Raw genomic sequence first — 25,194 nt, 5'->3', positions numbered from 1 at the left:
GTTTTAGGTAATTGGACCAAAAATAATAATTAAAGTAAAATGGAATTGTGAATCATTAAAGTAATGGCAAAGTCTGCAATCTAACAAATAGCCACATATAATTTTCAATTGGTTTCGCTGTTATTTTGCATTTTACGGTTTTTGGGAATGGATCATTAAAAGTGCAAATTACAAGTCTTGGTTGTGATATTATCAAAAAAATATATATTAATTAACAAAACCTTAATTAAAAATAAATCAAAATTTAAAATCCACAAAAATAGTTTTACATAGTTTGTGTTAGCATTTCAAATGTTATTGGACAAAATGAAGTCTGTGTGGATATTCGTACTTCTGGCTTTCTACGTTAACATCTACGATACATCAGTTCGTTTTACGAATATAAATGGCTTTGTTTAAGAAATTTAACGGATATAAGCCATTTCTATATAACGTCAGCGTAGATTTTTGCAAATACATAAAAAATCCCAAAAAACATCCATTTCTTGACCTCTTCCATCGTATTCTTATTAATGATTCGAATGTTAATCATTCTTGTCCTTACAATGTAAGTATTGTGTTTTAAGCTTTTCGATTTGAAAGTCGGTGCATATAACGATTGGAAAGCAGATATTAAAACTTTTATCGACATAAGTAATGATCTGTAAAAATGGATTAAATATTTATGGTACAAACATTTATGGATACATAAATATATTATGGCTGCTATCAACCATTTGATGTTCCTAAAAACTGAATAAAATGCATTATTAATTTTAAAGATTTGGTGGTGATCGTATATCTCGTATGAGTTTGTGTAAGGCATCTTCCGATATAGACAAAGCAAATTTGTCTAAATGATTATTGTGCTCAATTTCCTGAAATCCCCTACTAGACGTCACTTCTTTTATACCCTCCACCATTTTATACCCACCACCGTTTGTAAACTCCTTAATATTCGTCGTAGACCCATAAATTATATATAATCATAATCAGCATACAATTCTAGGATTTCATTTAATCGGTTTAAGGACGTCCGTCTGTCTCTCTGGCTGTTGAGATCACGATACTGCCCACATTATTTGACGTAGAGCATCAAGATTTAGAAGAACAATTTGTATTGTGTCTAGGATGTTTGGTATTGAAAATGAGATATATCCGTCCACGTTTTGGTATAGTCCCCACATAACGGTAGCTCCCAATATTGGGTATTTTGATGATTTTAGCGACATTATTCACCGGAATTGTTTCAGTTTTGGAATTTGAAGTTCGTAATCGGAACTACAGTCTGTGACAGAAAATTGTCTATGCTGGTCCAGGTCTTCGTATAGGCCCATATATCAGTACCTCCCTATATTCGGTATTTGTCGCATTTGAAGATGTCAGATTTGAAGTTCGTAATGGATGCTACAGCCTGTGACAGAAAATTGTTTATGCAGGTCCAGGTCTCCGATATAACGGTATCTCCATATATACGGTATTTTGACGATTTTAGCTACATTATTCACCGTTTATTTCAAGTTTCGAATTAGGATATGGTAATGCCTTATGAAAAACAATGTCTATATAGGTCCACATTGTATAGACCCCAATATAACGTATTCGGTATTTTTAAGATTTTAACATAATTTTTAACGAATTTTCTTCTTTGAAAATTTCCAAATGGTGTGGGGTATTCAAAGTTCGACCCGGCCAAACTTACTGCTTTTTAACTTGTTCTACCATGATTTTAAAGATTTGGTGGTGGTTGTACACCTGACAAAACATTCAAAGTCATGTTTTCACTAACATTGAAGATAACATCTTCGGTGTTTTACTTGGTTTAACCAAACTATTCAAGCAATGGTCTATTCAAAATGGTAAAAAGCCGATATGAACAATAATGTTGAATGTCCGTAAAAATAAAAGCAGTAAGTTACAGCAGAATGAATGACGCAGAATCACATACACCACTTCCAGGGCTAGAGATCTTAAACTTAAAACGATTTCACAGACATTACATGCGTTACATTTGTTGATTTAAAGCCGCCCTTGATAACGTTATTATAAAATCTATTATATTTAAGCCGGTTTATCACACAAATTCCTTCAACTTTTAGAAAATATATACAATGACACTGAATATATACAGAGTGAGAATAAAAAACCTGCAAAAGTCAAAAGACATAATTTTTACATTTTTTTTTTTTAAATTTTATTGAATGAAAGCAAAAATGTCGGAAATAGCATTAAATTTTAGAATAAGTTTAGATTGGTTGGAATTGGTCACCTTTGGCACGAATTATGGCCTTCAAACGGCTAATGAAGTCGTAACACACTGCCCGAATGTTGTTCTGCGCTATTTCGGCCCATTCCCGACGAAACGTTTGCTTGAGGTGATCGACACTTTGGTATTTTATAGTGCCAACCTTGCTTTCTAAACTACTCCAGACACAATGGTCCAACGGATTGGTATCCGGAGATTTTGGTGGACATTGTGCACTGAATGAAATGAAGCGAGGAACCTCATTCTGTAACCATTCGATGGTGCGATGGTGCTGAGTCCTTTTGGAATGTCCAAGGTCTGCGGCCAAAATATTTGCATGTCCAAGGCTTTAATACACCCTCCAGAATATTTTCGCGATAATATTCGGCATTTATTCTGATAACACACGGCTGTTATGGCGGCCCACACTATCACAATGGCCGGCGCTTGAGTTCTAGTGGCCAACCGAAGGTGCACATTTTCAGCTGACTTCTTTGGCAAGTAAGATCATTTTGTTTGTTTACAAAATGTTGGTCAACTAATGTTTTCTCATCAAAGAACAAGAAATTCGGCAGTTCACCACTTTCGGCCAAGCGAAGCAACTCTTTAGCTCTTGTGAGCCTATTTTCTTTCTTTCGCTGTGTAAGTTATTGCACTTTTTGGAAATTTCGATTGCTTTATCTCGAGCTCATTTTTCAATATCTGCCGAATGGAATATTGCGATATGTTTAGCTCACGAGCCACTGGGAAGCGGGTTTCGATCAAGTCGCTTCATTACTTTTCGAACCATATCTGCTGATGTTTCTTTTTTTCCGTCCACTTCCTTGACGGACCGGGCTACGCTACCAGTATCACGGTAACGAGCAAAGGGACGAGACACAAAAGATTTATTCACATTTAAATGCTGGAGTGCTCTAACGATAGCCACTTGTTGTTTTCCAGGCAAAGCAGGGAACGAGCTTTACTTAAAACCCAACTCTGGAGTCAAGCATGGGTGTTTTCTTTCCCCTATTCTTTTCTCGCTCTATATTAACGATATCCATAGCCATTGACTTTTACTGAAGATAAGATAGTAGTATATGAAGATATATCGACTATGCATGATTGAAGAATACTGTTTTATTTGGAATCTTATTGGTAACGTGTCCAAATCCAAAAATCTGGTATTTGGAAATGGTGGAAGACTAAGTATAAGTGAGAAATGGTCATACAATGGAAATAAAATAACGATTACAAATTTATATAAATATCTAGGCGTTACTCTAACATCAGAACTTGGAATCACAAAACACATTGAAAACGGATTTGGCAAATTAAATTCAACTCGAGAAGCAGGTCAAAAAATGCAGTCTATGTAATCTAAAACAAGTAGAAATCTTATATCATATTTTCAGAGAATGTCCAATGGCTAGAGAACGAGAATGTTGCAGTCTGAGGAAGATATGGTCGACATTTTGAATGGCCGAGAGACAGTTATTAAGGTTAAGCTCGTGTATTAATAGAAAACATCTTTAAAGTATAGAGATATTCTGATTAAGGAGTATACTTCATAATAAAATAACGATATTTCCCTCTTGTTTTACAACATTTAACAAACCTGACTCCGCACAATATTTCAGTTCGTGCCTAAAAGTCGTCCAAAAACCTGTATGTACCCTTGAATGCTTGCAATTTTTCCCCACAACTGATATATCGAATTGAGACACATTAGACAAAGGTTTAAAATAAGTTTATTTTATTTTCATGCAATATGAAACAACTTTTGTTTTTGATGCAGTTAAAATCGTTTCTTTCGAACTCGTAAATTTCAGTTATTATAAACCTTAATCTTTCAAATTTACGTACTTTTGGGAAAGTTTTGTTTACAATTTTCTTCAAATCTGTTTTAATGCATGTTTTTTATGTATGAAAGTTATCAATTCTGTCATCCATTCCATCCAATTCAATAACTATGTTTAATGTACCGTAAATGTTTACAATTAATTTTGTAATTGTAATTTTCTAATATAAAATATGTTAGTTGGAGCAGCAAAAAAAAAAAATAAATAAATAAATAAACAAAATCTATTTGTGCCCGACTTCTGGCAATTTTGTGTATGTATTTACTGTTTTGAAAATTGAAAAAAATTTTTTTTTTGGAAATCAGTGATTGGAAAAAACGTATATTGCGGGGAGCATATTAACCAGTTTTGTCATGAAATTGAATTATTGAACATTCAGGATCATATTTTTGAAATAGGAAATACAGAAATTGTATTTAACTTGTTTAAAAAAAATGAAGAATAATATCGAATAATTGGAAATAACTTGTTGCATATAATATTCCATAATTCTGACAGGAAGCAGGCAGAGCCTCAAGGCTGTATTTCAGTAGTTTTACGAAAGCTGTTCTACCTACTTATTGTAGCATGATTGGTTGGTTCTATTTATCATTGGTGCGAATTGAGCCGTGTCCGCATAATTTTAGTGTTTATTTTGCCAGTAGGCAGGTTAAAGTCGTAAATGGGCCATGTAGGTCTACGTTTTCATATAGCCCCCATATATTTTGATCACTTTAGCGACATTATTGACCAGAATTCTTTCAAATTTGGTATTTGAAGGTCGTAATAGATTATGACAGAAAATTGTCTGTGCAATTCCACGTCTTCTTATAACCCCCATAAAACTGTACCTTCCTATATTCGGCATTTTGATGATTTTAGCGACATTATTTCAAATTTGTATTTGTAGGTCGTAATAGATACTACAGCTTATGACAGAAAATTGTCTGTGCAGGACCACGTCTTCGTATAGCCCCCATATAACGGTACCTCCCGATATATTACTTTCATGATTTTAGCGACACTATTCACCGGAATTGTTTCAAATTTGGTATTTGGAGTTGTAATGGATGCTACAGGCTGTAACAGAAAATTGTCTACGCAAGTCCAGGTCTTCTTATTGCTCTGATTTAACGGTATCTCCCTATGTACGGTATTTTGGTGATTTTAGCTACATTATTCACCGTTTATTTCAAGTTTCGAATTTGAATACGACAATGGCTATGCCTGTGTAGGCCCACGTTGTATAGACACCAATATAACGGGTATATTCGGTATTTTTACGATTTTAACAAAATTTTTAACGGATTTTATGTTTTTGAAAATTTCAAAATTCGTTCAAATGGTAGAGGGTATTTAAAGTTCGGCCTGGCCGAACTTACTGCTTTTTAATTTGTTATTTACTTAAATCCACAGCTCCTACGCAACGTTTCGTGTTGAAGGAGGATGATATACACGTGGGTTTTACATCAGCTAATTCAAGTCGAGTGCTCACAATTTTCACACGTCTTCTGTGTTAAGGTTTCTTAGTTGGTGGAATTTGTGTAAGCTTGTGTCCTAGTTCTTTCTGTTTCCTGACCAGGTATTCTTTGATGGATGAGCGTGCTGGATTAGATCTGATGTTAACTGGATCCATAGGTTCAACAGTAATCTTGCAAACATTGGTATGTGATATCCCCAAAAATAGAAAAAATCTGCAAAAAATGTTATTGTCCAGAATTATTGAAATTGAAGATTTGAGATTAGATAATAATTTACAGTCATTAATTGAGTACGCGGCAATTAACGCACTGTGTATAAAAACAAATTTAATTTATATTCACAGCCCGAAGGTGAAAAATATATTTATATTTTTGAATGAATGATGGTAATAATCTTTTCAAATCTTTTTCTTATTTGTCCCCACTGTGCAGCGTATTCATTATCCATTTCTAATTTTCAATTGGTTTAGCTGTTATTTTGCATTTTGTGTTTCTAGCGAGCAGAGCATTAAAAAACGAGAATTACGATTTTTATACCCTACAACACTATGTGTTGGGGGTATTATAAGTTTGATTGGGCCAGAATTTATGTAACACCTCGAAATATTGGTTTCCCATATAGGAAAGTATATATGGATCTTCCTAGCTCGCCGAGCTGAGTCGATCTAGCTATGTATGTCCGTCCGTCTGTCCGTCTGTCCGTCTGTCCGTCTGTCCGTCTGTCCGTCTGTCCATGTTAATTTGTAATCACTCTACAGGTCGCAATTAATGCCCGATCTTCACGAAATTTAAAATGTAGGTGGGGTTAATGTCAGAATAGAACCCTATTTCTTTTGGAGATGATCGCCAAAGGTTTAGGGGTTGAAATGGACCAAATACTGAAAAAATGTCGGATTTTGCAGTAGCTATACAGACCGCAATTATAGACCAATCGACGCGGAATTTCGCATGTAGCTAGAGTTTAGGGCGTGGAAGAAGCCTTCCAATTTGGGTGGTCATCGGATAATATTTAGCGTCTAAAATAGACCATATATTTTTTGTTGAAAAAATTCAAAATTTTTCATTAAACCGCGAATATTTTAAATCCAACAAATCGAATGTATAGCAAGATATGTGCGATATATATGTCTATTAAAGAAGATATGTTTGAAAGATCTCTTATATGTCGAGAACGGCTGAACTGATTTCGACAGAATCATTAATTCAGAATGGCCTCTTGGCAGGAAAGAAAAAACGTCTAAAAAAATCGCATAAAAATATCTTTCTAAAGATGAAAATATTGATTTTGTAAAATTTTCTCATATTTTTTCAATTTTTGTCATATTTTTGGCATATTTTCATTTTGAATTAAACATTTGGTAATATTTCTACAGCTAACAAAACTAAGTAGTTAGGATATCAAGATATCATATACAGATCGCATTTATGGCCCGATCCTTACGAAATTTTGCATGGGGATAAAATGAGGGTCAGAATAGAAGCCTACTCTTTTTGGAGATGATCGCCATATATTTAGCGGTTGAAATGGACCAACAAAACTTCAAAATTGTCAGCAGGTCGTAATTATCGCCCGATCCTCACGCACATTTGAATGGGTGTTACCGGCCATTGCAAAAGCCAAGCAGTTTTGGATGGCCATCCAAAAATATTCAATGTGTGAAATAGTTTGCCAACTTTTGTAGACAAAATAAGAAAATGTCCATTCTAGTGACTTTTTGGAGAATTCACAAATACTGGAAAGACGCACTTCTGACTATTTCGTTAACGCCGATTTCGTTGCAGAATTTAGTCAAATGTCTGTATCTCATATAGATGCGTTTCAGTCAAAAACCAATAATAAATGTTAATCTTTTGCCACTTCTGAGAGATTATAGGTCTTTGGGAAATATTGGTTTCAGATCTAGGAAGACCATTTACGTGCAACATCTACAAATAAATTGGAAATGAGCAAATTAGTTAAAGTTGCTATTATTCGAAAATTAGAGAACGAAACCTGATGGTTTTCTTTTATTATTTGTCACAATATCTTGTGGAATTCTTTCGAGTATCTCGCCTATATACACTGTATCGTTTATTGTAGTGTTGTAGGGTATTCAACGGTCGGCCCCGCTCGACTGTAGCCTTTGCTTACTTGTTATTGTTAATAATATCATTAAATGAAATTATTTTTGGACTTGAATGGTATCTGTTGTTTTGAAAACTATTAATTGAAAACCAATCAAAAACAAAATTGAAAATATAATTTGACATCGGTTGTGTTTGAATTTCAAAGGTCATTTGACAAAATGAAGTCGTTGTGGATATTAGTACTACTAGCCGTCTACGTTAAAATCTACGATACGTCGGTTCGTTTTACAAATATAAAATGTGCAGCTTTTCATCCGGACTTCGCCACGTTTCAGCAATGTCAGCTCAAAGTAATTGCCCGCGGTGTTATTGGGTTAAATGTCCATGTGAAATTATGGCAGTTGCCAGTGAATAATATTTCAGTGAGAATATATGACAATTTTCTGAAAAAATTACAATATTTAACTTCTCAAATTCCAGGTTAATTTGGCCTTATTTAAAAAATTTAGCGGATATAAGCCATTTCTATACAACATCACTGTAGATTTGTGTAAATATTTAAAAAATCCCAGAAAACATCCATTTCTTGACCTATTCCATCGCATTATTGTCAATGATTCGAATATTAATCATACTTGTCCCTATAACGTAAGTATTGTTTTGAGGTTATGTGGTGATGGAGGAAGTGTTAATATTTTTTTATTTTCAGCATGATATTATTGTAAAAAATTTACTTTTAAACGAAAATAAATTTAAATATTTACCATTGCCACGCGGAGAGTATCGTTTCGATTTAAAAGTTGCCGCATACAATGATTGGAAGGCCGATGTGAAAGCTTTTATTGATATAAGTAATGATTTGTAGAGAACGATTAAAAATTTTTAAAAAAATTATTTAAAAATGTTAGACTTCCTGTTTTTTTTCAGTTACTTTTAGTTAAAGTTTGTGACAATTGAATATCATATCACAACTAGCGATCACAAGATTCGGTCATGGTTCATTAAGTAGATTGCGCATAATCAGAGTCGGCCACTTTTGAAATTAAAATACTTATGTGTAAGTAGTATTCTTGTTTACCTTTCCATATGAGTAATTCATAATTTAGATTCGCATGTAATCAGCTTGCCTAAATAGGTAGGGCCAGTGAATAGGCCAGTGAATTTTCGACTCTATATCCCAAAGAAGAAATATATAAATTTTAACAAGTAAAAAAGCTGCTAAGTTCGGCCGAGTTGAACTTTTAATACCCTCTACACTTTCGAAGGAACTTGAAAATATAAAAAAATCCGAAAACTACCACTTAAATGAAAACCGTTATATGGGGACTATACGAAGACGTAGACCTGCATACGAATTTTTTTGCCATAAGTTGTAGTACCCATTAATATCTTTCAATACATAATTTGAAACGATTCCGGTGAATAATGTTGCTAAAATCGTCAAAATACCTGTTATCGGGAGGTACCATTATATGGGGGCTATACGAAGTCTTAGACCTGCATACAAACTTTTTGGTTACAGGCTGTAGTACCCATTACGAACTTTAAATACGAAATTTGAAAAATTCCGGTAAAATACCGAATATCAGGAGGTACCGTTAAATGGAGGCTATACGAAGACTTGGACCTACACAGACAATTTTCTGTCATAGGCTGTAGTATCCACTACGAACATGAAATACCAAATTTGAAAGAATTCCGGTGAATAATGTAGCTAAAATCATCAAAATACCGAATATTGGAAGGTACCGTTCTATGGGGGCTATACGAAGACGTGGACCTGCATAGACAATTTTCTGTCAGAGGCTGTAGCATCCATTACGTACATCAAATACATCTTAAATAATTTCGGTGAGTATTGTACCTAAAATCGTCAAAATGCCGAATATAGGGAGATTCTGAGATATGGGGCCTATACGAAGACCTGAACCTGCACAGAGAATTTTCTGTCACAGACTGTAGTTCCCATTACGAACTTTAAATACAAAATTTAAAACAATTCCTGTGAATAATGTCGCTAAATTCATCAAAATACCGAATACCGGGAGGTACCGCTATACGAAGATCTGCATACAACATTTTTTGCCATAGGTTGTAGTACCCATTAGGATCTTTCAGTACGTAATTTAAAACGATGCTGGTGAATAGTGTTGCTGAAATCATCAAAATACCGAATATAGTGAGGTACCGTTATATGGGGGCTATACGAAGACGTGGACCTGCATGCAAAAATTTTTCTCATAAACTGTAGTACCTCTTACGAATTTCATATACGAAATTTGAAATAATTCCGGTAAATAATGTCGCTAAAATCATGAAAATACTGAATATCGGGGGGTACCTTTATATGGGGGCTTTACGAAAACGTGGGCCCCCATGGCCCATCTACTGGTAAAGTATGCATGTGTGCAAAATTTTAGCCTTCTATCTCAATTCGTTCGAAAGATAGCGTGATTACAACAGACAGACGGACAGACAAACAGATGGACGTAGCTAGATCGTCTTAGAATTTTACGCTGATCCAGAATATATATACTTCGTAGGATCTTTTATGAATATTTCGAGGAGTTACAAACGGAATGACAAAGTTAATATACCCTCGATAGAATGGTGGAGGGTATAAAAATACATTTCTTAAACATTCGGAAGCTTCAAAGCGGAATGTCCAGTCCGACCTCATTCCAACAAAGTGACAGCAACGTCAGAGGATGCAAAAGCAAACGAAATTTATGATCTTGACCGAACTGTAGTCATAATCAATTCAATGATAAACGCCTTGTTCAAGCGGGAGAAATGAGGATGTAAATGCCTCCCGCTCCATCGCCAAAAACCTTCATCAACGAATCATATATGTTCTTCTGCTCTGCATGCAACGGTGGTACATTGGTTCGTATTCTTCTCTCTGTTTCATTTCGTTTAAATCACGAGTTAATGCATCGTACTTCAAACGATTTGGAGCTGGCATTCTCAAAGTTGACAGCAGATTGCCGCACTTATTCACACACATATCTTCAATTATAACTAACGATGGAAATTTCTAGTAACTTCTAGTAGGTAGCATGGTAGAAGAATAAAGGCAGTCGCATCGACGCAGGTGCTGACAATGACCTGTCAAACCAATTTTGAAATCTAAAATTTTGAATGAAAAATTATTTAAATTTGTTAAAATTGTTAAGAAATGTATATCATAACAACCTCCGATAGGCGTTGTATAAGAATACTTAAAAATCTGCCTATTTTTGAAAAAAAATTAAATTTTTGACATATCAATGTTCCCAAGTGTTGCTGCATCTACCTGCAAAGCCTTTATGAAATTTTTAAAAATACAAGCTATTTGAAATTAAATGTAACAAGTAAAAAAACAGTAAGTGCGGCCGGGCCGAGTGTAGAGTTCTTCAGACCATTCCGTTGAAAAATGGGGCTTAAATCATCAAAATAATGAATATCGGGGGCTACCGTTATATATGGAGGCTATACGATATCATGGACCGATATAGCCCATCTTCGAACTTGACCTGCCTGTAGACAAAAGACAGACCTATGCAAAATGTTAGCTTCCTAGAATATATATATGATCAAGAATATATATATACTTTGTTGGGTCTAAAATAATTATTTCGATGAGTTACAAACGGAATGGCAAACCTAATATACCCTCCATACTATGGTGGAGGGTATAAAAATTTGAAGAATTTTCCATTAAAACTACCAAACTCTTTTTTAATAAACAACACTAGTTCAACATGCCACCAAAACTTCATAATTTTTTTCAAACATGGAACAGAAATGATCTCTTATGCTTTATTGCCTGTAAGGGAATTTTAATTTTACATCAAACTCCGTCACACCTTTATACTTCAATTATATTGGAGGTATATACCGTGTTTGGTGCATCAAATGTGTGAAATCGGCCGAGAGTATATATGGGAGCTATATCCATATCTAAACGGATTTCTAATTAATTTGTCAAATTTATAATTGTAACCAAATTCCGCCACACATATAGAATTTCATTGGAATCGGGCATACATATCGTGTTTGGTGCATAACATACATGAAATCGGCCGAAATATATGAATGGGATTTATACCCAAACCTCAATCGATTTTTATATAATTTGGCAATTTTTTTGGTTCCGAATTTTATTGGAATAGGACATATGTATGGTGTTGGTACATCAAATATGTGAGATCGGCAGAAAATATATATGGGAGCTATATCCAAATCTGTGCCGATTTCAATATAATTTGACAAATTTATTTTTGGATCAAATCCCGTCAATCATTCCAAATTTCATTGGAATCGAACATACATATGGTGTTTGGTGCATCAAATATGTGAAATCGGCCGAAAATATATATGGGAGCTATATCCAAATCTGAACCGATTTCAATATTATTTTACAAACTCATTTTTGTTCCCAATTCCGTTACTTATTTCAAATTTAATTAAAATTGGAGATACATATCGTGTTTGGTGCACCAAATACATGAAATCGGCCGAACATGAATATGGGAGCTATATCTAAATCTGAACCGATTTCCATATAATTTGGGAAATAATTTTTATACCTTCCACCATACATAGTATGGAGGGTATATTAATTTCGTCGTTCCGTTTGTAACTCATCGAAATAATCATTTTAGACCCAACAAAGTATATATAGTCTTGATCAGCGTAAAATTTTAAGACGATTTCGCCCTGTCCGTCCGTCTGTCCGTCTGTTGTAATCACGCTACGCTCTTTTGTCTGCAGGCAGGTCAAGTTCGAAGATATTCGGTATTTTGATGATGTTAGCCACATTTTTCAATGGAATTGTCTGAAATTCCACAGAAGAAGTCCCTTGTGAGTATTTTATACCCATAAAAGCGAATTGTCTTTATAGGTCCACAATATCGTATATCTCCCATATAACGGTACCCCCATATTCGGTATTTAGAAGATTTTACCCACATTTGTTAATGGAATTGTCTGAAAATCCACACAAGGAGTTACTTGTGGGTACTATATACCTCGGAAGAGAATTATCTATATGGGCTCATGATATCTTATAGCCCCCATATAACGGTACCCCTCGATATTTTGATGATTTTAGCCAAATTTTTCAACGGAATTATCTGGAATCATACACAAGGATGATTTTAGCCACATTTTCCGATGGAATGGTCTGAAAATCCACAGAAGGAGTTCTTTGGGAGTACTTTATCCCTTTAAAGAGAATCTATATCTATAAAAGAGGAAAATGTTTGTATGTTTGTTTGTTTGTTTGTTTGTTTGTTTGTTTGTAATTTATGGACTCGAAAACCGCTGAACAGATTTTCCTGAAAATTTGCAGGTATACTGCAACATCGCCTGAAAGTAACATAGGCTACATACATTTTTGAAATTCCACTTGGAAGTGGAGATATAGCATCAGAATCGGAGGTACCTCCCAAAAATTTAGAATTTGTATGCACATATCTATTGATCCATTACAGATACAGTCTCCAAATTTGGAATGCGTAACGGAATTTGGAACAAAAATAAATTTGCCAAATTATATTGAAATCGGTTCAGATTTGGATATAGCTCCCATATATATTTTCGGCCGATTTCAAGCATTTGATGCGCCAAACGCTAAATATCCCAAATTTCAATGAAATTTGAAACGTGTGATGGATTTTATCTAAAAAAGTGATTTCCCAAATTATATTGAAATCGGTTCAGATTTGGATATAGCTTCCATATATATTTTCGACTGATTTCCTTCATTTGATGCCTCAAACACGATATGAATGTTCGATTCCAATGAAATTTGAAATGTTTAACGGGATTTGATCCGAAAATAAATTTATCAAATTATATTGAAATCGGTTCAGATTTGGATATAGCTCCCATATACATTTTCGGCCGATTTCATGTATTTGGTGCACCAAACACGATATGTATATCAAATTTTAATGAAATTTAAAATAAGTAACGAAATTTGGATCAAAAATGAATTTGTCAACTTATATTGAAATCGGTTCAGATTTGGATATATATCCCATATATATTTTCAACCGATTTCATGTATTTGATGCACCAAACACGCTATGTATCTCTAATTTCAATGAAATTTGGAATGTGTAGCGGAAATTAAAACGAGTATACATTCGTCAAATTATATTGAAATCGGTTCAGATTTGGATATAGCACCCATATATATCTTCAATCGATTTCGTTTATTTGATGCACCAAACACGATATGTATGTTCGATTCCACGAAATTGGGAATGTGTGACGGGATTTTGATTAGAAAATAAATTATTCAAATTATATTAAAATTGGTTCAGATTTGGATATAGCTCTCATATATATTTTCGACCGATTTCATGTATTTTATGCACCATACACGATATGTATGTTCGATTCTAAAAAAATTTGGAATATGTGACGGGATTTTGATTAGAAAATAAATTAGTCAAATTATATTAAAATCGGTTCAGATTTGGATATAGCTCCCATATATTTTTCTGCCGATTTTACATATTTGATGCACAAAACAACATACGTATTTCGAATTCCAATGAAATTCGCAATGAGTGACTAAATTTGGTACAAAAATAAATCTGACAAATTGTTTTCAAATTCACTCAGATTTGATTATAGCTCCCATATATATTCTCGGCCGATTTCACATATTTGATGCATCCAAAGCGAGAGAGACGAAATCTGGCACCAGAAAAAAATTGCCAAATTATATTGAAATCGGTTGAGGTTTGGGTATAGCTAACATATATATTTCGGCCGACTTCATATATGTTATGCACCAAACCCGATATATATGACCGATTCCAATGAAATTCAGAATGTGTGACGGAATTTGGTTACAATAATAAATGTGATAGATTTATTGGAAATTAGTTAAGATTTGGATATAGCTCCCATATATATATATTCTCGGCCGATTTCATATATTTGACGCACCAATTTCAATGAAATATGAAAGGTGTGGGGGAATTTGGTGCAAAAGTAAATTTTTAAAATTATATTTAAATCGGATCAGATTGATATGATTTTAATAAAAACCATTGACCCACAACGTCTTAGGCTAACACTAAAACACAACACAACAATTAATTTGAAATACGCTTATTACGGGGAAGTATATTGCTACCTCGAATTCACTAATTGCAATAGAAATGCCACTCATCTTCAAAAAATTACAGTTTCCTGCACGCTTGGTATTTGCTATGAAATAAACAAAACCAAAGGACAAACCCTTCGTGTATGCATGTCATGTTACTGCGTTTCGAATGGTTTTGTTTATTAACGCATTAAAGTAGTGCAATATATTTTTTTTTTTAATTTTTAAATTTGTTGTTTTTTGTCCAACATATATTCGTAAATACAATTTTGAATGCATATAAAATAAAAAGGGGTAGCGAAGCGCACCGGGTTCAGCTAGTTATCTATATAGGCCTACGATATTCTATAGCCCCCATATAACGGTACCCCCCAAATTCGGTATTTTGGTGATTTTACCCACATTTTCTGATGGAATGGTCTGAAAATCCACAGAAGGAGTTCCTTGGGAGTACTTTATCCCTTTAAAGAGAATTATCTATATAGGCCTACGATATCCTATAGCCCCCATATAACGGTACCCCCAAATTCGGTATTTTGATGATTTTACCTACATTTTCTGATGGAATGGTCTGAAAATCCACAGAAGGAGTTCCTTGGGAGCACTTTATCCCTTTAAAGAGAAATATCTATATAGGTCTACGATATCCTATAGCCCCCATATAACGGTACCTCCCGATATTCGGTATTTTGATGATTTAAGCCACATTTTTCAATGGAATTGTCTGAAAGTCCACACAAGAAGTTCATTGATAGTACTTTATCCCTTGGAAGAGAATTATATATAGGTCTACCATATCATATAGCAGTACTTTATCCCTTGGAAAAGAATTATCTATATAGGTCTACGATATTGTATAGCCCCCATATAACGGTACCCCGGATTTTCGGTATTCTGATGATTTAAGCCATATTTTCCAACGGAATTGTCTGAAATTCCTCACAAGGAGGCCCTTGTGAGTACTTTACCCCCTGAAAGAGAATTGCCTATAGGTCCACGATGCCGTATATCCCACATATAACGGTACCCCACGATATTCGGTATTTTGATGATTTTAGCCACATTTTCCAACGGAATTGTCTGAAATTTCACACAAGGAGACCCTTGTGAGAACTTTATACCTTGGAAGAGAATTATCTATATAGGTCTACGATATCGCATAGCCCCCATATAACGGTTCTCCCTGATATTCAGTATTTTGATCATTTTAGGCACATTTTTCAATGGAATTCTACACAAGAAGTTCTTTGTGAGCACGTTACCCCATGAAAGAGAATTATCTATATAGGTCCACGATATCCTATAGCCCCCATATAACGGTACCCCCCCCCCCCCCCCCGATATTCGGTATTTTGATGATTTCAGACACATTTTTCAACGGAATTATCTGAAATTCTACACAAAGAGTTCTTTGTGAGCCCTTTATTCCCTGAAAGGGAATTGTCTATATAGGTCCACAATATCGTATAAACCAGTATACAACGGTACCCGATCTTGATGATTTTAGCCACATTTTCTAATAGTATTGTCTGAAAATTCACACAAGGAGTTCTTTGTGAGTACTTTATCCCCTGGAAGATAATTATTTATTTAGGTCCGCGATATCGTATAGCCCCCATATAACAGTTCCCCACGATATTCGGTATTTTTATGAGTTTAGCCACATTTTTCAACGGAATTGTTTAAAATTCTACACAACGAGTTCTTTATGAGTGCTTTACCCCCGAACATAGAATTGTCTATATAGGTCCACAATATCGTATATCCCCCCATATATAGGCACCTTCCGGAGTTAGGTATTTTAAAGATTTTAACAAAATTTTTAATGGATTTTATTTTTTTGAAAATTTTCTAATTCGTTCCAAATGGTGGAGGGTATTCAAAGCTCGGCCCGGCCGAACTTACTGCTTTATTACTTGTTATTACTACAATTTATTGTGAAAATTTTATTATAATATCGATAATGTTATTATTCCAATATTTGGTTATATTAATACGAACAAACAATTTAATAAATTACGATATAAATTTTATTTACAGTTACTGATATACAAAAATCACTAGTGTCACAAATCACTGCTTATATCAATATAAGCTTTAATCTCTCCTTTCAAATCATTGTAGGCACTAACTTTCAAATCGAAACGATATTCACCACGGGGCAATGGTAAATTTTTAAATTTGCTTTCATGTAGAAACACATCCTTAACAATTAAGTCGTGCTGAAAGAAATGCAATGGAATTATTTAATTTTGTTGCAACTTAATACTCACAAATAAGTACTTACATTGTAAGGACAAGTATGATTTATATTCGATTCATTGACAATGATATGATGGTATAGCTGAACAAAAGGATACTTTTTGGGATTTTTGAAAAATTTACACATATCTACACTGAAATTGTAAAGAAAGGGTCTGTAGCCATTCAGTTTCTTAAAAAGACTCAAATTGATCTGAAAGTTAGTGAAATGGAAAGTTAAAATAACTTTTTAGAATCAAATCAAATAATTTTGAGTTTTGTTACCGAAATATTATTAACGGGTAGTTGCCACATCTTGGCATAAATACTTAGGCCAATAACACCTCGGTTAATTACTCTCAGACTGCATACTTCATAGGAAACAAAGTCGGGATGAAATGTTTCACATTTTAGGTTTGTAAATCGTACTGCGGAGCTGTTTAGTTGGATGTAAAATGACAAAAGCAAAAGTATCCAAAGGTAGTTCATAGTTGCAACTGATCCATGAGCTTGTTGTGAGTTTTATTTTACAGACATTTTGAAAGATTGCCAATTAAAAATAAATCATATGCATTTGAGAAATTTTTGAAAATACAAATTAAATTTAGGAAATTTCGCATCACGAATTATGTTTAATAATAGTCGTCATTGGGTCTGGTAATTTATATTCAATATTTTCGCTATTAAAAGTCGATTTAGCCATAAACAATCAATATTGTTATAACGTAATTATACCTTATTGAAAGAGATTCTTCGAATCATTGCAATTATTTTTAATCACATTATTTTTCATCATCTGAAAATGCTATACATAGAAATAACTGAATTTTTATCGAAATAATCTCTCTGGCAATCTTCGCGGTGTAAAGTTCGATGGCTGCAATTGTTAATGATGGATTGTCACCTTTTACCCAAATTACTATTTGATGAAAGTCGATGAACCCCGCAGGAAATGAGAATATTGAATTACTACTAAGTGCAGACAAATAATGCTTATATCTCCTATAGATCATATGAAGGCATTAGATCTAGTGAGTCAATAGACAATGAGGGGTCATATGAAGGCGTTAAAGATTCCAGAGATTATTTTTTAAATTTTTATAACCTTCAGCATTCTGTGGAGGGTATATTAGCTTTGTCATTCCGTTTGTAACTCCTCGACGTATTGAAAATAGAAAAGTATATATATTCTGGATAATTCGAACGAATGAAGACAGAAGGCTAAAGTTAGTTTACCAGTAGGTAGGTTATGTTTGTAAATGGGCCATGTCGGTCCATGTTTTAAAGTAAAGCCCCCATATAACGGTACCACCCGATATTCGGTAATTTGATGATTTCAGCAACATTATGCACCGCAGGACAAGATAAAATACCTTGGAATCATGTTTCACAAGAGTTTAGATTTTAAAGAACATACTGGATATAGGTAAAAAATCTACATTAGCTATAAATGGTTGTTGAAGTTGCATAAAGGTCTTACTTCCGAATTAAGGTTTCTATTATATCGGAAAGTACTACGATCTATTTATACCCTACACCACAACGTGGTCAGGGTATTATGTGTTTGTGCATTTGCTTTTAAAGTTTCCGATAGACCCATAGTTCCTTTTGATAATCTGCATAGAATCACATTCTGAGTCGATTTATGCATGTCCGTCCGTATTTTTGGAAACAAAGTACAGTTCGCATTTTTTGCCCTATCCAGATGAAATTTTGCACAAATCATTGATTTGGTCCAAGGACGAACCCTATTGAAATTGGAGATAATCGGTCAAAATTTAGATATAGCTCCCATATATATCTTCGTCCGATTTGCCTTTTATTGTGCACCAAACGTGTAATATCAGCCCGAATAGTATGGAATTTTGCACATACAACCAAATTAGGCCTGAAAATAAGTATGCCAAATGTTATCGAAATCGGTTCAGATGTAGCTATAGCTCCCATATATATTGTTCATCCGATTTGTTATTTTTGCCCTCCGCAGCCGTAATATGCACTCTGTAACAACAATATTTAAGGAAATATATCAAATACAGCTCAGAAATACATTTGCTAAATTTTATCGAGATCGGTTCAGATTTGGATATAGCTCCCATATATGTCTTTATCCGATTTCAAATTAATTGTGTACTAAATGGGCAATACAAGTCCGAATTTAAAAGATAAGAATGCTTCGGCATATTTAATCCTTTGAACTTTAAATTATAAATATAATCATAGCGTGTATGATTGAATTCTCCCATAAAAACTTTTAATTGGTATGCGGAGCTCTACTAAATTAGCAAAGTGGTGTAGGGTATGATAAAGTCGGCCCCGCCTTACTTTAAGACTTTCTTTACTAGTTTTATCTATGCACCTTGTCATGATGGAGAGGCTTAGGGAGTGGAAGCGTAGTATTGACTTGGTGTTTGCTATGAAACTATATTTTAATAGGTTTATACATGATAGGGTTGATGGATAAAGAATTTATAGGTCTCTCTAATACTGGACTACAGGAGATAATATACTATGTACCCCCGACATACCCGATTGCATTTTATTTATTTGGACTTTTTTTGTATCATGTAAATTACTTATTAAATATTGAATATCTTCAACCGATTTCGGTTTAATTGTGCACCAAATGGCAACTATCAGTCCAAATGACCTGAATTTTGCCACATCCGACGAAATTCAGTCTAGAAGCAAGCACATAAAATTGCTTCAGATATAGCTATAGCTCCCATATGTATGTTTCATCCGATTTCTTGCTTAAGAACCTCACATTCGTGATATGCATTTGACAAGAATGATATTTAATACCAGATTTGGATATAGCTCCCATATATATATTCAACCGATTTCCGGTTAATAGTGCAGCAAATGGCCCATATCTGGCCAAAAGTCCTGTATTTTGGTACATCCGACCAAATTCAGTCTAGAAGCAAGTACATCAAATTTGGAGAAAATCAGTTCACAATTTGGGATTTTAAGTCCCTCACATGTGTAATGTGCACTTCACAAGAATGTTATTTGATACTAAATATCTTACGGAGCTCAAAAATACCTCTGTCAAATTTTATGGAGATCTGATCAGATTAGGATATGGCTCCCACATATATATTTGTATCCGATTTCAGGTTTATCATGCACCAAAGCAGCTCAAATGGGCTGAATTTTGGCAACTCCAACTGAGTTTATCCAAGTACATCAGATTTGGTGACAATCGGTTCAGCCATAGATATAGCTCTCATATACATGCTTCATCCGATTTGGGCTTTTAAGTCACTCACATCCGTATATTTATATCTTTATCCGATTCAGGCTAAAATCAGCCCAAATAGACTGAAATTTGGCACATCAGACCACAGCTCTAGAAGCAAATACATAAAATTTGGAGAAAATCGGTTTAGATATAGCTATAACTCGAAAAAACCTCTGGCAAACTTTTTTTCCGAGATCGTTTCAGATTCTCATATACTTTCGATATACATCTTCATCTGAATATACGGTTATTGTCCACCGTATATGTAATTTCAGCCCAAATTGAATAGATTTGTTCATTTAACCGAATTTTAGTATTTGCTGAAACTCGGCCCCGTATATCTTTTGCTCCAATAAATATTTTTTTTAAGATAATTCTTATCGACTACATATCATACAGCAATGTTATTTGGTTCTAAACGTACAAAAGCCTCCGTAAAATTTGTTGAAAAAAGCCATGATTCGCATTCAAATAAGGTTCTAAATATGCATAGTGGTGTGGGGTATCATGTAGACGATTTAACCATGTCCGACCGTCTATTGTAATTACGCTAGAGTCAAAACGAACTAAGATAGTCAAGTTCGTGCAGTAGGTCAAGTTCGAGGATGTCCACGACGTCGTATATACCCAATGTAACGGTACCTCTCGACATTCGACACATTTTTCAATGGAATTGTCTGAAAATCCACAGAAGTCCACATATTCGTATAGCCCCCATATAACGATACTTCAAGGTGGAGGGTATTAAAAGTTCGGCTGCATTTTTATTTGTTTCGTTTTGGCGCCGATAACAAGACCACAGGAATTGTGTAAATAGGTGTAAGTAGCGAAAAACTATATATTTAAGTTTTTATTGCAGTAATTCACGTCTGTTAGTTTGTAAGAAGTCTTTCTTAAGGGCTACCCTTACCAAAAACGATATGAAGCAATCGTCAACGAACCGACTACTCACATCGAATGTCTACTATACAAATTATTTATTATTATTTTTTTTTATTATTATATTATATTTTTATTTATTGTTCGAAAAAGTTCTGAATGTTTTTTGTTTGTTGAAAATATGAGTCTCAAAGTAAATATTAAAATTATCCGGTTTGGTCGGAATACATAAAGAAAGAATTTACTGCATTGTTTCAAAATTAGATGAAAAATTTTAAGTATTTTGAAGCTAAAATTTAAATAAATAACGGTTGACCAAATTTTGAAATTTTTTTTTTTTTAATATAGTTCAAGTGTTCAATTCGATGATTGTTTTCCATCACGTTGATAAAAATAGTATTTCTCATTTTAAAACTGATTTTTTCCTTGACAAATCGTATGTGTTATTGCGGGTTCTTCACTTCACATTATTAACTAACCGAAGTTTTATGGCATTGGAAATATAAGTCTTTCTCTTGAACTCTAAATATTCTCTTTGGTTCTCCCATTTAAAATTCGTCCCACATCCAATCCTTTCCAGAGAATGTCGATGTTGTGAATGTTGAGAATAACAGTGATGGGCATAACATAACGCTAACAGAGTTGGGAGAATTTTATTAACAGCGTTTGTTAACAGCTTAGTTGGAATGTATGTTATAAAGGTCATGAGAAAAATAATTGTAAGAGAAAGAACAGCAATTAAAGAGACAGGAAAATGTTCTACAAAGAAACTTGAATTACAAACGCAAACACTTCTCTTCAAAATATCCTGGAGTGTTACAACAATTAAGGTAAGTATAGTACAAAAGCTTTCACCCACATTGTGACGGTGTCTGTTAAGGAAAAATGAAAAACAATTTTACCGCTTTTTGTAAAGCAATGAGTGCTGTAATGCCCTTAGAACTTTATGTAATGGTAAGAATAACATAGAGTCATTTGAATACAAACGTCTGAGACATTTAGCTCGCCGGAGTGCAGATGACTTTTATTACTGCAAAACACCTCCTAGTATAGGGAACGTTGAAAATGTGGGCACAAACAGAACAACAAATGTAAGCAATGAAAAAAAAATCTTATAGCTTGTTTTGTCTGGGCGATAAAATTTACTTTTGTAGTGGCATGCAATAGCAGTCCATTGTTGCTGTTGTTAGAGAGAAGTCACAATATGTTCGTACGCTTTGTCACTGTGTGAAGGGTTCAGTTAGACGTGCCATACAACGCCGTAGCCATATCCATAACTTTAACCGTACACATATTAGATGTTATCGATTAGCGGTGCCTTAACCAAAAACAGCGGTTATTTACATATTTCTGCAAAAATATTCAAATAAATGAACATAACAAGAAGCGCGGCAGAAAAATATAAATTTACCAATATTTCACAACAGAAAAATTATAAAATACAATTCGTAGCTACGGTAACGGCTATGGCTATGGCATTGTGGTAATCAATTACATTATGCCCCATCAGATTGGTCGTTGAAAAATGTGAGGTAAATCATTAAAAGACCAAAAGTTGGGCGATACCATCACGTTGAGGTATACCACAACCTTAAAGAAAAAAAAAACAAGTAAGCAAAGGTGTCATAGAGCAATACTCAGATATTTTTTTTGACCAGGGACATTTGCTCAATATTTACGCACTCCGCCGTGCTGTTAGTTACAGCTAAATATAATCCAATGGTCATCCAAAATGCCAGACTTCTTCTCTGTTCTTTACTCTCTTCCCATGCAAAATTCCGTGTCGATTGGTTCATTTGAACCCCTAAATATTTTGCGATCATCTCCAAAAGCAAGAGGCCCCTCTGTATCTCTAAATGTATACTCATCTATATAATTTGCTGTATACGATATTTGGCTATATTCGTCAACGGAATCAGCATAAAAAAGCCAAAAGTTCGCCATTGGTGTATTTTGGATTTCACCTGTTAGTTATTTTCAGCGTTTCGGTAGAATGGAAATGTTGGTATTTTTTCATACAAAAGTAGAGGTCCATCCTACCCGCTGTCCTACATTCTAACTTCATACGAGATTTTGGTGTCCTTTTTTCTATTTGTGACCTTTATAACGGCTGCAAAATCAGGAATATTTTTAGTTGTTGGTTCATTTCAACCCCTAAATATATATTCGGAAATCTTAAAAAAAAAAAAAAAAAAATTAGATTTTATTCATTTGTAGCAAGAGAGCATTCTGACTTGACAAAATTTGTCAAAATTGGTCTAGCCATTCTGCAGTTATAAGCATTCTAGCCAACATCCCATTCCCTTGTACATACACATTGTATATATTTCGCTATATATATATCCGATATATATACTATCGTAACGGTCAGATTAGACATATTCGTCCATTTGTGATTTCGAAACTAAGAATAATCGCGGATAAATAATGGAAAATTTGAATTTTATTTAACACAAATGTTATGGTCCATTTCACTCACGAAATATTTCCCGATGACCATCAAAATCGGAAGGCTTTTGCCCAGCCCTAAGCTCTAGCCCCACGCTAACTTCTGTTTCGATGCAAAATCAGGAAAATTTTATATTATGCGATCATCTCCAAAAACAATTGGGTTCTATTCTGACCCTAACCAAACCTCCACTTTCAATTTTGTGAGGATCGGGCCACAATTGCGATAGATAGTAAGATCCATATATACTTTCTTATGTGAGAAACCAATATTTCGAGGTGTTACATAATTTTTGGCCCAATCAAACTTATAATACCCCCAACACATAGTGTTGTAGGGCATAAAAATATTTATTGGAACAATAGGTATACCGAACCGAGTTTTATCAAATGGCAAAATTAGGTTGAATATAAAAAATCTTTTTAATTTGGACCGATTAAAAAAAATTGAGAAAAAAACCTGCAACAAAGTCAAACATTTTTTTTTTAAATTTTATAGAAAGAAAGCAAAAAATGTCGCAAATAGTTTAGAAGTTTAGATTTGTTCGAATTGGTCACCTTTGGCACGAATTATTGCCTTCAAACTGCGAATGAAACCGTCACACGCTGCCCAAATGTTGCTCGGCGATATTTTGGCCCATTTCCGGCGAAGCTTTTGCTTGAGGTGATTGACACTTTTTTATTTTTTAGTGCCAATCTTGCTTTCTAAAATACTTCAGACACAATAGTCCAACAATGGTATTCGGAGATTTTGGTGGTCATTGTGCGCTGGAAATGAATCATGGAACATCATTTTGTAATAATTCTTGGGTGGCGCGTGCTGAGTGCAATGGTGCTGAGTCCTATTGGAATGTCCAAGGTCTGCGGCGAAAATGTTTGCGTGCCCAAGGCTATAGTACACCTTCCACAATATTTTCGCCATAATATTCACCATGGCCGGCGCTTGAGTTCTGATGGCGAAACGAAAGTGCACATTTTCAGCTGACCTCTTTGGCAAGTAAACTCGATCATTTTGTTTGTTTACAAACTGCTGGACAACTAATGTTTCTCATCGGAGAAAACCTTATTCGGCAGTTCATTACTTTCAGCCAAGTGCAGTAACTCTGAGTCTATTTAGTTTGTGTTGCGGTGTAAGTTCTTGCACTGTATGGAATTTCAATAGCTTTACCCCGTGTTAATTTTTCAATATTTGCCGAATAGAGTATTGCGATATGTTCAGCTCACGAGCCATTTTTCGGCCACTGCGACCCGGTTTCGATCAAGTCGCTCCTTTACTTTTCGAACCATTTCTGCTGATGTTGCTGTTTTGTTCCGTCCACTTCCTTGACGTCGGGCTACGCTACCAGTACCACGGTAACGAGCGATGGTACGAGACACAAACGATTTATTCGCATTTAAATGCTAAAATGCTCTAATAATAGTCACTTGTGATTTTCCAGCCAAATATGAAGAAATCACACTATAACGCTTTAATTCCATCACGAATAACTTTTTTTCTGGAAAATTCTCACAAAAAGGCTTTTGCACACTTCTAAAAAATATAATGAGCTGTCACTGGAATAATTTTAACAGCGGTCGGACGAGTGGCTTAAAAATGACAGCGATTTGAAGTTGGTTGCAGGTTTTTCGTCTCACCCTTTATATGGTGAGCAATATATGTACAATCGGATCAAGATATA

The 25,194-nt window shown here is 34.4% G+C and overlaps 2 protein-coding genes across 2 annotated transcripts; one reads left to right on the top strand and one right to left on the bottom strand.

Annotated features, from left to right (window-relative positions):
- The first annotated feature begins 7,732 nt into the window (after positions 1-7,732).
- LOC109612851 (uncharacterized) lies at positions 7,733-8,457 on the top strand. Its single transcript, XM_059130227.1, has 3 exons — positions 7,733-8,014; positions 8,073-8,240; positions 8,302-8,457. Exons 1-3 carry the CDS (start codon positions 7,811-7,813, stop codon positions 8,455-8,457), a joined length of 528 nt encoding a protein of 175 aa, XP_058986210.1. The 5' UTR covers positions 7,733-7,810.
- Positions 8,458-16,766: 8,309 nt separating this feature from the next.
- Positions 16,767-17,256, bottom strand: LOC101891550 (uncharacterized). The gene is made up of 3 exons (XM_005190227.4): positions 17,227-17,256; positions 16,988-17,155; positions 16,767-16,922 (listed from the first exon to the last, which is right to left on the bottom strand). The coding sequence occupies exons 1-3, from the start codon at positions 17,254-17,256 to the stop codon at positions 16,767-16,769; spliced, it is 354 nt and encodes a 117-aa protein (XP_005190284.4).
- Between the last annotated feature and the right edge of the window lie 7,938 nt (positions 17,257-25,194).

Source organism: Musca domestica, unplaced genomic scaffold (genome assembly GCF_030504385.1).
Source record: "Musca domestica strain aabys unplaced genomic scaffold, Musca_domestica.polishedcontigs.V.1.1 7, whole genome shotgun sequence".
Lineage (NCBI taxonomy): Eukaryota > Metazoa > Arthropoda > Insecta > Diptera > Muscidae > Musca > Musca domestica.
This window is presented reverse-complemented; position numbering and strand designations above follow the sequence as displayed.

Bases quoted from the DNA above. Each gene is read 5' to 3' on its own strand.
- LOC109612851 (XM_059130227.1), top strand. From the start codon at position 7,811: ATGAAGTCGTTGTGGATATTAGTACTACTAGCCGTCTACGTTAAAATC. The intron at 8,015-8,072 runs GTGAGAATATAT...CTCAAATTCCAG, and splicing joins TGCCAGTGAATAATATTTCA to GTTAATTTGGCCTTATTTAA. The intron at 8,241-8,301 runs GTAAGTATTGTT...TTTTATTTTCAG, and splicing joins ATCATACTTGTCCCTATAAC to CATGATATTATTGTAAAAAA.
- LOC101891550 (XM_005190227.4), bottom strand. From the start codon at position 17,256: ATGTGGCAACTACCCGTTAATAATATTTCG. The intron at 17,156-17,226 runs GTAACAAAACTC...ACTAACTTTCAG, and splicing joins TACCCGTTAATAATATTTCG to ATCAATTTGAGTCTTTTTAA. The intron at 16,923-16,987 runs GTAAGTACTTAT...CATTTCTTTCAG, and splicing joins ATCATACTTGTCCTTACAAT to CACGACTTAATTGTTAAGGA.